We start from the raw sequence: 12,638 nt of genomic DNA on the forward strand, positions 1-12,638 counted from the left end.
AATAAGTTTCATCGGCCCTCTTATGTGGCAATATTTTACTCCATTATTGGTTTGTTGAACGATATGTATGTTTTTGAAAGTTTTCTATCTCTTCCTCATTTGGTAGCCTATTAAGTCAAGAATGTGAATGAGCAGGGTCGGAAAACTATGCACGAACGCATATTACCAAGCCTCCTTGTTTATCATTAAAGCCTTAAACTCTTCGAGATTGTTCGGGTATAACATATTAGCATTTCGAATAAAAACGAAAGTTAGAAAATCAAGATATCCCAGAAGAGGTGTTTCTTATATCACACGATAGCTTTTCGATAACACAGAGCGTGTTCTCTTACCTCATAAGGCAATCGATGGAGTAAGTGAAAGATGCAGATCCATCTCTGTGTTCCACTGCAGCCACTACAAAGCCCTGTGATGCCAACTCGCAACAAACTGATCAGAGAAGAAAGAATTGTTTCCATATATCACAACAACCTAATTCTCAGCTTACTGCCGACTCATCGCCGTCATCAGCTATCAACTTACGTAGTCATTTTTATTTGCATTCCAATAATTCTACCAAATATTTTGCTCTCGTCATTTTGTACCAAAGCAAAAATTTTTGTTCTGGCCAATTTCTCAAAGAGTACCACAATTATTTACCATTAATAATCAAACAAAAACAATAAAAAGTTGCACCATGCTTTCCTATTGGATGGAAACAGTCCGTCTATATACCTGTTGAGTAACATTGTTTGGTACCACCCAGTCCATGAGAAAACACCAACACTGGTAGCTTTTCCACAATATCGCCAGATATTAATGGTGCTCCGGGTGTAGCTGGTACCAAGTACTTCTATACTCCAGGGAATGAGCTTATTCGTAATAGCAGATTGGTAAAAATACAAAACTTTCAATTAAAATTTACATTTTTAATAGAGGCACATTGCGACAGTGAACAATTTTTTGTTTCAGATCATATTGAATCAAGCGAAACCATATTAAAAATGGTTTCAGCAAAAATATGCAAGAAAAATCTTTAAAAAACCAGAATGTAAAATATCTCGTCACTCATTTTCCAAACTACACCAAAAATATAACTTCAACACTAACACAACACATCGATCACGAACATTCATTTAACCACTTTGAACTATAGTCTGCTGTCGAAAGTTCTCGCTGTAGCATTAGAGGTGTTGTTACAAACTATTTAGCTCAAAGAGCAGCAACCAGTTTATTGTATAACACTGAGCTCATTCCTGGAAAATTCTATTGAGCAAAGGGCCGAATATCTTGGGACTGAGTCCACCGAATCCTGCAAAGCCATAAGCATATTCGAATCTGGAGAACCATTGAGTGTACAGATTAGGGTTATTATCCTCATCTGAGATCTGATTATGGTTGCCAGTATAATTAATTCACATAGAATCTTGAAGTGGGTAAAACAACAAGTACAGTTCTGATTATAACATTTCGTGAGTTTGATGTGATAAGATACTGACATGATCCTTAAACATGAAAGGAGAAATATTTTCCAAAACAATCTATCTGTAATCTTTCTGCAACTGAATCCAACTTGGGTTCCAATGAACCAGTCAAATTCACTCTATGCATAAATTATCAGAAAACAAAAAAGTATTCAAGAAAGTATTCACCGTCGTATTCATGAAGAGCAAAGCAAACACAAGCCGCTTTTAAACTTGCCAAAAAAATCCTCTTTGTCTGTAAAACTGAAGTTTCAGGAAATTCACTTTGCCTGGCAACGACCACGATTTTCAACCACGATTTAAATTTTAAAAATGAAATTTTCCATATTGCATTAATTCCTTTTGTAAACAAACATTGCAATAGCTGACAGCTGCCGCAATTGCTTTCAGCAGAGCAGTTGACCATAATTTTATATTCAATGAGTGGATTGAGAGGGAGAGAAAAAAACTCGAACAGCTGGCATCAAAATTATAGTTTTCTTGTCTTAGCAATGCACGCCACACAATAGCACACAACATATAGGTGAATTTGTAAACGAGAAAAATTTGAATTTTATGAAGTGTCATAGAGTACCTTTTTACCCCTGATATGTTCATTCTCTTTAAACTCTATAAAGTTAAGTAACTTTGCCTAATTTCACTCTATAATTGATTGTAATCTTGCTCTCACTGACCCAACTGTTGTACGTTGCCATGGTATTGATATATTTTCCCAAGAAGGTATTATTTTATATTTTTCGAACCTTTTTTCTCTATTAAGTATTTTCTCTATTCTGGCAACCAATAACTGGATAAAATATCCGCCCATTGACACCACAGTGTTGTTCAGTAATAACATCAACCATTCCCACTTTGAAGGGTCCAGATCCCACCGGGATGCCTCGAGGGGTCTCCGGGTTGCCATGACGACGCAGGAACTAATTGCGCCACATTTTGTTCACAAACGATCAAATCCCAATGATTATGGAATTTTTCTCTTGTAAGATCTGACGAACTTCTCTGGTCAGTAAATTAGATAAAGCATTGCCTCACTAAGACTGTAAGACTTTTTCTCAAGTCTTACGCAATAAAAATTCCGGAATCATTGGAAACAAATCAAAACACAATTGAATAACCTATATTATATACAATTCCGAAGTTGGACTTGTCGTTGATATAAGAGATGTCATCGTGTAAAATCTTACGAATTTCTTACATAAATTATTTTACAAGCTCTCATGAGATCATAAGTCACCTCATTGGGGCATTGAACACATCTCAATATCTTACACACTAAAAAGTTCTCGACATTTTTTAAAAATCAAATCTTTGACGATAAAAATTCTTGACTCCCAAATTTTGCAGCCAATTCTTTCAATTTTTTCTTTGATAAAACTCTCCGTAAATACATAATCCATTACAATAAAATTCACATGTTTTCATTCCGGTAGATCGATGATGAGCAAAAACTTAAAAAGGTCAATCCTGACAAACAAAGTTTGTCCATATTTGAAAAAAAAACCCCAAAACAAAACCGAGTTGTTTGGAGGTCAAAAGGATGTGAACAAATGTATCAATGCCTTTTTCCATTTGCGGTAGCAGGATTTGATCAAGTTGGAGATGAAACCCAGACCCAACATACATAGATAGATAGAACGGACCACGTAACAATATAAAAAAGGCAGTTGGTGTAATGATTGAAATGAAGCAAAGGAATAGTAAGCTAACCAATATTCAGAAGAGAATTCATTAAAAGATGTCGTATATCTCTTCTTTTTGTGGTTAACAAGTCAGTAAAGCACACAATATGAAATCGGTCAAATTGTGGTTATTAGGAAGACATGCAATAATAAGGTGATGAATTTTGAAAATACAAAACATGAAAATGACCTCATGTCTTGCCTTCAATTGCAGTATCCACTTTAGCTCATTAAAAAGTACGCCAGATACCGGATGAACCCTCGTCGCCTTATTTAGATACGGATACATGACCTAACTAAACTAAAACATTTTTACGGTAAATTGAGAAATTCTATGACAGTTTTTTTTAAAATCAATACTCTGCCTGAATGCGAGCGGATCATTTAAATACAGGCTTTTTAAAATCTTACTTGTTGAAAGTGACGGAATCCTCTGAAAATTATCATTGACAAGCCTGCACCGGAACATTGTAAAACTAAGATAAATTCTTTACCATTACAATAATAATAATAATCATAAATTGTTTATTTTTTTTTTGGATCAGATAAACAAAAAAACTATTTGTTTTTCTACACTTTTTGTCTGCACTTTTTTACTGAACCGAGAGAACATCAAAAGGCAGTGTTGCCTCGTCGTGTGGTGCCTCGTGAAGCACAAAATTCATAGTCCTTTTTACATTCAATAAATTCCATATATACCATTACAGTAGGTTTCAAAATAGCAAAAATTAATTTAAGGACTGTTGACGAAGAGTTCACAACATGCGTGAGATCTGGTGAGTCAGTTACCATATTTGGGGACAAAAGTATTGTAAATCGAACAGGAGGTCCAGACATATCACATGCCAATCCAACGAAACGCCAATCAGTCAAGCTAGACCAGTTGACGCGTGATCAAATAGCCAGACAGGTACTGAATGAAGTGTTCCCTCCTAAGGTCATTAGGGGTCAAGATGGCACGATGTACACACAGGAGGCAAGTCAACTTGGTTCCAATTAGTCAAATTGTGTTCCAAAAAATAATAAAAGAAACTTGATATACTAACCGAACGTACATACATGTCATTTAATTAATCAAGGTAGGAATAAAGCATTGATCCCCTTCATCATAAGGTTATCGAAAATAAATTTATCCTGTTTTGACCCCTCCCCTCCATTTTTTCTATAATAAGTCTGTTTACAATCCCCCAAAAATATTTTCTAGCTCATTAGAAATATTGAGAAAAAAATGGCAAGTAATGTAATTTTCCTAGCTCTGGCTCAAAAATTTGAGAGAATAAGAAAAACATTTTTTTAAAAAAATGGAAGTTAAGTAACCATTTTTGCTGTAGGTGTGCAACACAGTGGCCCCAACAGGACAAGACATAGAAGTCCTAGAGTGGGGTATAGAGGAGGAGTTACAGGCACAAGGGGTCAGGTTCAGGGGTGTGGACGACAAGAGATATCACATTTATCAACAGGTCACCATTCACTCATCACCAAGACTGTAATTAAGGAACTTACCCACGAATGTAAAAATTGGGTCTTTCCCATTGGTATCTGTGGACATAAAACTAACTTCTAACCATCCCTCACCCTAATTGCAGTAAATTTACCACAGTGGCACAGTGGAGGCCTTAAATTTGATTCCCTGATTAGAGTATATCAACAAAAACCATAACCGAGTTAAAGCGGACAAAATGCACCCAAAATACGATTAAGGCATTGCATTGTAGCCTAACAAAAGGAACAGTGGGGTGTAGTAAAATTTCATTAGGCCAAAATTCAAAATATAAAAACCAAAAAAAGATATTTACACTTTATTTTTAAAACAGGGTCTTTTAATTCATGACTGATTACGTAAAATTAAGCCGAAGTAACACCATTCCGTCTCATAAGAATGGCAAAATTGGAACTGATAATGATTGCGTCAGAATGATGAAAAGCGACTGACTATAAATTGCATGATAGCCAATATAAGTAGTATAAAAAGCTGACTAGAACCACACCGGGGGGGGGGGGGGGGACATTATGTATTAAGATAGGGAATGCAGAAATTGTCCCCCTAGGGGGGACACTTAGGGGGACATTTAACGCAAATTCGCAGTAAATGTCCCCCTAAGTGCCCCCCTAGGGGACAATTTCTGCATTCCCTATCTTAATACATAATGTCCCCCCCCCCCCCCCCCGTTGTGGTTCTGACAATAACTTATAAAATTTTTTGAAAAATGGCGCCTAAAAAATTTTTCTTGATTTTTTGGCTTTAATCAATGTGAAATATTGTGAAACATGTTTTGTGAGTGAAAAAAATGTCGGAAACACTTTTTTCGAAAAATGAAATTTTGGTCCCATAGGGGGACAATAACTTGTAAAATTTTTTGAAAAATGGGGCCCAAAAAAATTTTCCTTGATTTTTTGGCTTTAATCAATGTGAAATGTTGTGAAACATGTTTTGTGAGTGAAAAAAGTTGTCTGAAACACTTTTTTCGAAAATCGAAATTTTGGTCCCATAGGGGGACAATAACTTGTAAAAATTTTTGCAAAATGGGGTCTAAAAAATTTTTGTCAATTTTTTGGCTTTAATCAATGTGAAATGTTATGAAAATGGGGTCCAAAAATTTTCAACGCTATTTCACTTTTAATCAATATGAGAAGTTGTGAAACACGTTTGGTGTGATAAACAACAACATTCATCTTACCACCACACCCCAAACACTCCGCTAAACAGCCAATTACAATTACCACAAACATACACCACAATGCATGCATACTTACATGCATATATACATACATACATACATAAATACATACATTCATACATACATATATACGTACATACATACACATATACATATATACATACATACATACATTCATACACATACATACATAAATATACACATTGATAAAAAAAACCAGAGTTGTACAAGGAAATAATTTTTCACGTAATTATGTGTACAATTATGGTCATAATCACTTATGTCCATAAATGTACACATAAATGGGACAAAAACCAAAAAAATAATAACTAACCTGTTAGTACATGTATAAAATCATTAATGATAAATTGAGTAGAGAGTCATCGGATCATGCCCAAACATGTTCAGGGTCACAAAACTTTCCAAAGTAAATTGATCAATCGGAGTGCTTGATTTATTATTCAAGTTGACAACCAATCAGAATTGAAAGATTTATAAACAAAAACTCTAAACGCTCACGTTCAGTAAACAGTAAATAATGAACACAATAGGAACAAAAGACATCAAGCTCATTCATGAGAAAGTTTTATCACTGAGAGGTAACATAAATTTTACACACATATCTTATCGACAATTATATTTCGTAGCTGCTTGTTCTTTGTTAGATCCAGAAGTTGACGGAGAAATAGCACTTAAATTTAGACCCTATGGTGGTTTCATTGGAATTGATAATTCAAGACTAGATCCCTTATTGAAACGGAGCAAAGTGCTACGACTTCATGCTGCACTGCATGACGCCGCTGGATTTATAAAAGATTGCCGAAACAAAGGCCCTGGATATGTTTACGCTTTCCGTTACTCACCAGTAAACAGTTGTCTTTTTGGACACCTGACAGGAATATTATTCATTCTATCAGTGAAAATTTTTCATTCACAATTGTTTCGTGAATTGGAATGTTAGAAAATTTTGGCAGCAAAACCACAAAAATTATTGTCCTCGATCTCGAAGGTTTCAACCTCACGTCACTTGGATTTATTATTAAAGAACTCAGTTTGTGTTCCAGTTACAACGATACAATATTTTTTAAACCGCCGCTTAAATTTGCTGATTTACCCGCACACGATAGACAAACTGTTATTTGGCTGACCAATAACCTACACGGTCTTGATTGGGACGAAGGTGATATACCTTACTGTGATTTGAAAACAATCTGTCTGAGTTTCAGTTTCCGATTCACATGGAAAAACTTTTTTGCCAAAGGCATTGAAAAGTGTGAGCTCCTCAGTAAGCTTTTACAAAAAACTGTTTATAATCTGCAAGATCTAAATTGCCCCCGAATCTCAGAGATAATATCAGAAGAACAAGTTCCCTCCTGTTATCATCATTCAAATTTCGTTCAATAAACGATCAATTATCAAACCACTGCGCGGAACGTAAAGCAAAAATATTTTCACAGTGGACACAAAGTGATGCACAGAGAAGACACAGCAACTTTAACAACTTATCTGTCAGACAACTTGAAGATATTCACTTGCTTGACTCCACTTGAAGATCAACCGATTGTAATATTCAACAGAGTTCAGGATCCTTCTCCACCAATACAGAATAATTTTTCAAGTGATCAACAGAACCGAGCGAACTATCTCAACAACAAGCCAAACACAGCACAACAACCGCGTTACAACTCGCTTTATAGTGCAGCAGCAAAGCGTTATTTTGCAACCATTACTCTTTCTCCCGACGAGCTAGACAGCTTTAGGGCTTTCCTGCCCGTGATAGATAATTTCTATCACTTCCAACTGTACATAAAAAATAAACCTAGAGCTCGAGAACATCAGAATCAGTTCAATTATGGCTATGAACCAAACAAACCAGAAGCCTATGCAGTACCCCAAAGAGCAGCGAATCCCACGTTGGAAGCAATGGGCGGACAAAAAAGTTCCTCAATTTAGATTGAAAAAAAAACACCACCAGAACGTGAGATATCACTTAATGAGATGCCGAATGGGTTGCAATTATGTCTTGGAGCACCCCGAAGTTGAAAAAGTCTTCAATCAACCATCGTTCGAGGAAAATGACTCATCAACCGTTTGTTATAAACTAGAGATAAAAAGTCATAGTGTAGGTTTCAATTTGTTTGAGTTCTGGTACATGAAACAGTTGCCCAGTAAATAATTTAAAAATTTAACATTTTATTTGATCCTTGTTTCAATTCACTTTTCAATTAATTATTTTTCTCCAATGAATCAAAGAGACGAGGCTGACGCCGGTATCAGTAATTTAGTCTTTGATGTGAACAACAAGGAGAGGCCCCCATGGCGTTGTTGTTCAAATTCAACAGTGCCAAGGTCCGAAGTAATATTTTTTGTTCAAGTTAGTATCGTTGTCTTAATGATCATTCTTTGCTTCTCTATGCTCTTTCTATTATCAGAAAGCTGTGAAGAGAAATCAATTTGGATTGCTCTCTTATCGAGTTTAGTTGGTTACATTTTACCTAATCCCAAACTATGAACAAAGTTATTCTTACACATGACAGGGTACTCATGTCTATTGTAGGACCAAGTGGTTGTGGTTAAACAGAACTCTTGTTTCGGATGCTAAAAGGTTCGACCTTTTATCCACGTTTTGAGAAAATTTATTATTTTTACAAAGAGTTCCAACCCCTTTTCAAAGATATGCAACAAGTTATACCAGGTATTGAGTTTCTAAAATACTCAGGCTTTGGTATAACAAAAAATCTATCACATTGTCTGCTTATCTATGACGATTCATGTGAAGAAATCTTCAACGATAAAGAATTTGTAAAAATAGCTACCTCAGGACGTCATCGCAAATTACATGTTATATACGTCAAGCATAATTTGTTCCATCAAAGCAAATGGTCCAGAACCATTGATCTGAATACAACACACATAATATTATTCAAGTCGCTTCGTGACATTCAACAAATTGAATATCTTGGAAAACAGTTGAATTGTCTCCAACTGATAAAAGAAGCATACAAACTAGCAACTTTGGACATTTTATTATTGATCTCGATCCCAAAACCAGTCAGGGTTTACGATTTGCGTCACATATTATTGGACCTAATCCTTCAATTTTTTACATTCCTTCGGAGGAAGCCGTTGTTACACCAATTACGAATGAAAAGGAAACATTTGCTTATGCTCAAGCAATGGGCAAATAGCACAAACAAGAACTCCAACATTGAATCCGAGTTACTTAAAGACGGCGACTTCATTTGGTTTCTGAGTGACTGTGTGATGAACGTACTCTCTGGAGTTGTTCCAGTCAATAAAAAAGAACTAAAAAAATTTGAAAAAACTCTGCGTCAACTTTCGAACAGGAAAGTAGGGAAAACTGAACGGTTAAAAATAATTCGATCTCCCTCGGGCAACAATCTCATTCAACTCATAGCATTACCCTGCATTGAATATCTAGAACAAAATGCATACTGAAGAGTTTGTGTTAATACCTAAACAGATGTATACAAGAGAACAACCTCATGTCTCTCAATTACTCAGCAACAAAAATATTCACAATCCAGCCAAGCAGATATCACTTCTCCAGAGAAACAAGTCACCATCAGCTCCTTCTGCCTCGCAACAGGATGCAGAACAACAAACTGACGCTTCAGTGGATGATAGAAGTACAATAAACGAGTCTATGGCGAAATCATTTACGACAGACAACACATCGACTATCAAAAAAGGAGTGCTGAATGATATTAGAATCTTGAAGGGGATAAAGTTTGAAAGAGCGAATACAATACTGGACATAATAGAGGAATCAGATTCTGGTTCCTTGGACTCATCAAAGAGATTGCTTAATAATGGTACAAATACAGAAGTTCTTGCTGCTACGTTTCTTTACAATCTACAGCAAACCACTTGCAAACTATCTTTCGAACAATTCAGTGTATTAACGCATCTCGATATTGGTTCGCATTTGACTTGTAACACATACGCCAAAAAGTTTCTAAATTTATCATCTGAAGAGAGACTGCAATTTTTGGAATATGAGTCGGACAAAGAAGTTGCTTCAAAATCCCAGCGAAAGAAAAAAAAGCTTCTGACAACGACCAGAGAAACTTTGAAGAGGCAGAAAAAGAAATCAAACCAACCAGCCCCTGGGAGAATTACTTCCTATCAAGTTAAACAGTTAGACAAGTTGTACACTAAAGGCAGTGCTGCATTTGGTAGCATTGCTAACTTGAAGAAGGCTAGCGGTTTCACCAGAGACAAAATTGTTCGCTATTTTCAGTCGAAAGCCCCGTACACAAAATACAGACAATTCAGGAAAAGTTTTCCCCGACTGAAAGCTGTTGCATATAGAATAAATGAAATCTGGTCTGTCGATGTTGCGTATATGGATAAAGTTGCCCAACACAACAACGGTGTAAAATACTTGTTAGTGGCTGTGGATGTTTTATCACGTTACTTACGAGTTCAACCAATGAAAGCTTTATGTGCAAAAGATGCTGTTGAAGCGTTCAAAAAATGATCAAGAAGAAACAACCAGAAAAAGTATGGACAGACAAAGGATCAGAGTTCAAAGGAGATTTCAAAAAATTTTGTGAAAAGAAAGGAATTCATTTATATACAACAGAAAGCGAAACCAAGTCGGCATTTGCAGAAAGGAACATTCGATCGCTTAAAAACATCATTTACAAATATTTGGAAGAAAAGTGGACTTGGACATATATTGAAGATTTACCCAAGTTTGTAAATACTATAAACAGTCGTGTTAACCGGGTAACCCATTTAGCACCTAATAAAGTTTTCAAAAAACATGAACCAATTTTAATATCATTAGCAATCAACACAACAAAGTACAAACCAAAATACGAAAAAGGAGACCTTGTTAGGATTGCCAAGCACGACGAAAAATTCAGAAAAGGTTATAAACAAAATTATACAGACAAAGTTTTTACGATATTCAAAATTGCTACCGTGAGTCCACCAACGTACAATCATATAGATGCAAACAACGTTATAATTGAAGGTAAAATTTATGAACCGGAATTAGTCCAAGTAAACGTGTTAATTACTGCAGATGAATAAAATGAATCCCGCCAAAGAATTCACAATCGACCTAATATCCAACGCATCAATGGAAGTTTTTGGTGAAAACACAATGGCAAAATTCCGTAACCAGTTATCTCAACCACTTATTTTGGATGGAGAATGGCAAGTAGCTTTATCTTCAATATCCTTCCCATCAAACATCAACAACGTCAATTCAAACGGGTTAGTCGTTTATAAAAACTCGGGAGTGGAACTCGACGCCTCAAATAATCGCAGTGGACACCTCAGAAAAATTCGCAAAGGCATTTACAGTAGCTTGGATCAACTAATGGATGAACTCAGACGAATTGCTCAGTTTAAACAATTTGATTTTACTTTTGACAAAATTACTCATAAATTGGTTTTACAATTCGGAGCGAATGAGGGTTTTTCATTTGAAAACGAAGAAGTTCCAAGAATTCTAGGCTTCAAGGGTATAAAAGACAACTCGCATGATGGATACATTCATATTGGATACAAATCACACAAAACTCTCAATAGACACCAAAGTGATTTTCCAGTTGATATAACCTGTGGCTCACAATTAATCTTTGTCTACATAGACGTTATAGAATATCAAATTATTGGAGACGTGAGAGCTCCTGTAATTAAAATCATTGAGACCGAAAGGCGTTTAAGAAACGGCAGCATAAACACTGTTACACCTATTCATCACAAGACATTTACAATTCTGGATTACAAGCCCTTACTTTCTAACAATATTCAAAACATTAAAGTGGAGTTGAGGAACAAAGCCGGAAAACTCATTTCATTTACTGGAACAGGAAAAAAGATAGTAAGCTTAAAGTTTCAAAAAATCAAGTGAAATGGAAGCTTACTACAGCAACCAAGCATCACAGTCGATGCCACATTTCTCCGGTCATTATCGTCAAAGAGGAAGTGGCTTTGGAGCCCTCGCTGCAGGTATTGGAAGAGTTGCTCTACCATTGGCAAGAAGAATTATATGGCCCGCTGCCAAAAGAATTGGCCGAGAGCTTTTAGTGCAGGGTGCACCTGAGTTGGTAGAAGTAGCAACGAAACGAAAGTCGGCAAAGCAGGCGTTAAAAAGCACGGTTGCAAAAACAGCCCGCAAACAAATTGGTGGTTCTCTCCATTCACGCATAACACGAGGCCGGCAAGCTATTAGACGTCGAAGACAACACTTTGCTAAACCTCGACAGTACAAAAAACGTTCCACTAAAAAAATCATTTCTCGAAAACCAAAGCCAAGAAGGAGTCGACTGGATTTTTTCTCTCGGGTCAGAAATGCGAACTAATATTGTAATACCTTCCGAAGCCACTCACAGCTCATTAGACTTATTTGAAAAACCGCCTTTGCTTGTTACCTTTGATCAATCATTTGAACAAAAAACTGGGCCACTTTATTCTCCCTCCGGATCGTCACTTGAATTTGAAGTGGTAGGTGATCGCAACAATTTCATAGTCTTGCAAAAAAATTATTTGGAAATCAAATGCCGAATACAAAATGTCGATGGAACTAATTTACGATATGACGCAGGTGATCCCGCTAATACTGATGCCGCATTTTTTGTGAATAATGTTCTTCATTCCCTATTTGCTGACTGCACTGTTTCTGCAAATGGAATAAAAATCTCTTCTGCCAATGGACACTATGCTCACAAAAGTTTCATGGAAACAGAATTCTCGCACGGGACGGATGCAAAGAAGACTTGGTTAAAGTGTCAAGGTTATGAGTATGAAGCAAACCCTAGCGCAATTGTTAATGCATT

General features: G+C 36.1%; 4 protein-coding genes across 6 annotated transcripts in view; 1 reads left to right on the forward strand and 3 right to left on the reverse strand.

Moving 5' to 3' along the window:
• LOC142344249 (platelet-activating factor acetylhydrolase-like) overlaps positions 1–1,098 on the reverse strand; it is a 27,240-nt gene extending 26,142 nt beyond the window's left edge. The window contains exons 1-3 of the mRNA XM_075395816.1: positions 1,090–1,098; positions 715–832; positions 333–429 (exon numbers count right to left, since the gene is read on the reverse strand). Coding sequence (XP_075251931.1) covers positions 333–429; positions 715–832; positions 1,090–1,098 — 224 coding nt within the window. The remainder of the gene's footprint in view (positions 1–332; positions 430–714; positions 833–1,089) is intronic.
• LOC142341528 (33 kDa inner dynein arm light chain, axonemal-like) overlaps positions 1–12,638 on the forward strand; it is a 110,884-nt gene that overhangs the window by 65,323 nt on the left and 32,923 nt on the right. For both annotated transcript variants that reach the window (XM_075392530.1, XM_075392539.1), the window contains exons 3-4: positions 3,881–4,118; positions 4,474–4,602. In XM_075392530.1, coding sequence (XP_075248645.1) covers positions 3,881–4,118; positions 4,474–4,602 — 367 coding nt within the window. The remainder of the gene's footprint in view (positions 1–3,880; positions 4,119–4,473; positions 4,603–12,638) is intronic.
• The window catches only part of LOC142341517 (protein O-mannosyl-transferase TMTC4-like), a 114,754-nt gene that overhangs the window by 40,572 nt on the left and 61,544 nt on the right, over positions 1–12,638 (reverse strand). The window lies entirely within an intron of this gene.
• LOC142350571 (uncharacterized) lies at positions 1,047–3,348 on the reverse strand. The gene is made up of 3 exons (XM_075402432.1): positions 3,023–3,348; positions 2,252–2,380; positions 1,047–1,367 (listed from the first exon to the last, which is right to left on the reverse strand). The coding sequence occupies exons 1-3, from the start codon at positions 3,080–3,082 to the stop codon at positions 1,230–1,232; spliced, it is 327 nt and encodes a 108-aa protein (XP_075258547.1). The 5' UTR covers positions 3,083–3,348; the 3' UTR covers positions 1,047–1,229.

This window comes from Convolutriloba macropyga, chromosome 1, assembly GCF_964194025.1.
Source record: "Convolutriloba macropyga chromosome 1, txConMacr16.3, whole genome shotgun sequence".
Taxonomy (NCBI): Eukaryota; Metazoa; Xenacoelomorpha; order Acoela; family Convolutidae; genus Convolutriloba; species Convolutriloba macropyga.

What these genes read in the sequence shown, in the direction of transcription:
- LOC142350571 (XM_075402432.1), bottom strand. Translation starts at nt 3,082, where the DNA reads ATGTTGGGTCTGGGTTTCATCTCCAACTTGATCAAATCCTGCTACCGC. An exon ending in GCTACCGCAAATGGAAAAAG is followed by an intron (nt 2,381 to 3,022) that starts GCATTGATACAT and finishes TGGCGCAATTAG; the next exon opens with TTCCTGCGTCGTCATGGCAA. An exon ending in ATGGGCGGATATTTTATCCA is followed by an intron (nt 1,368 to 2,251) that starts GTTATTGGTTGC and finishes AACCATAATCAG; the next exon opens with ATCTCAGATGAGGATAATAA.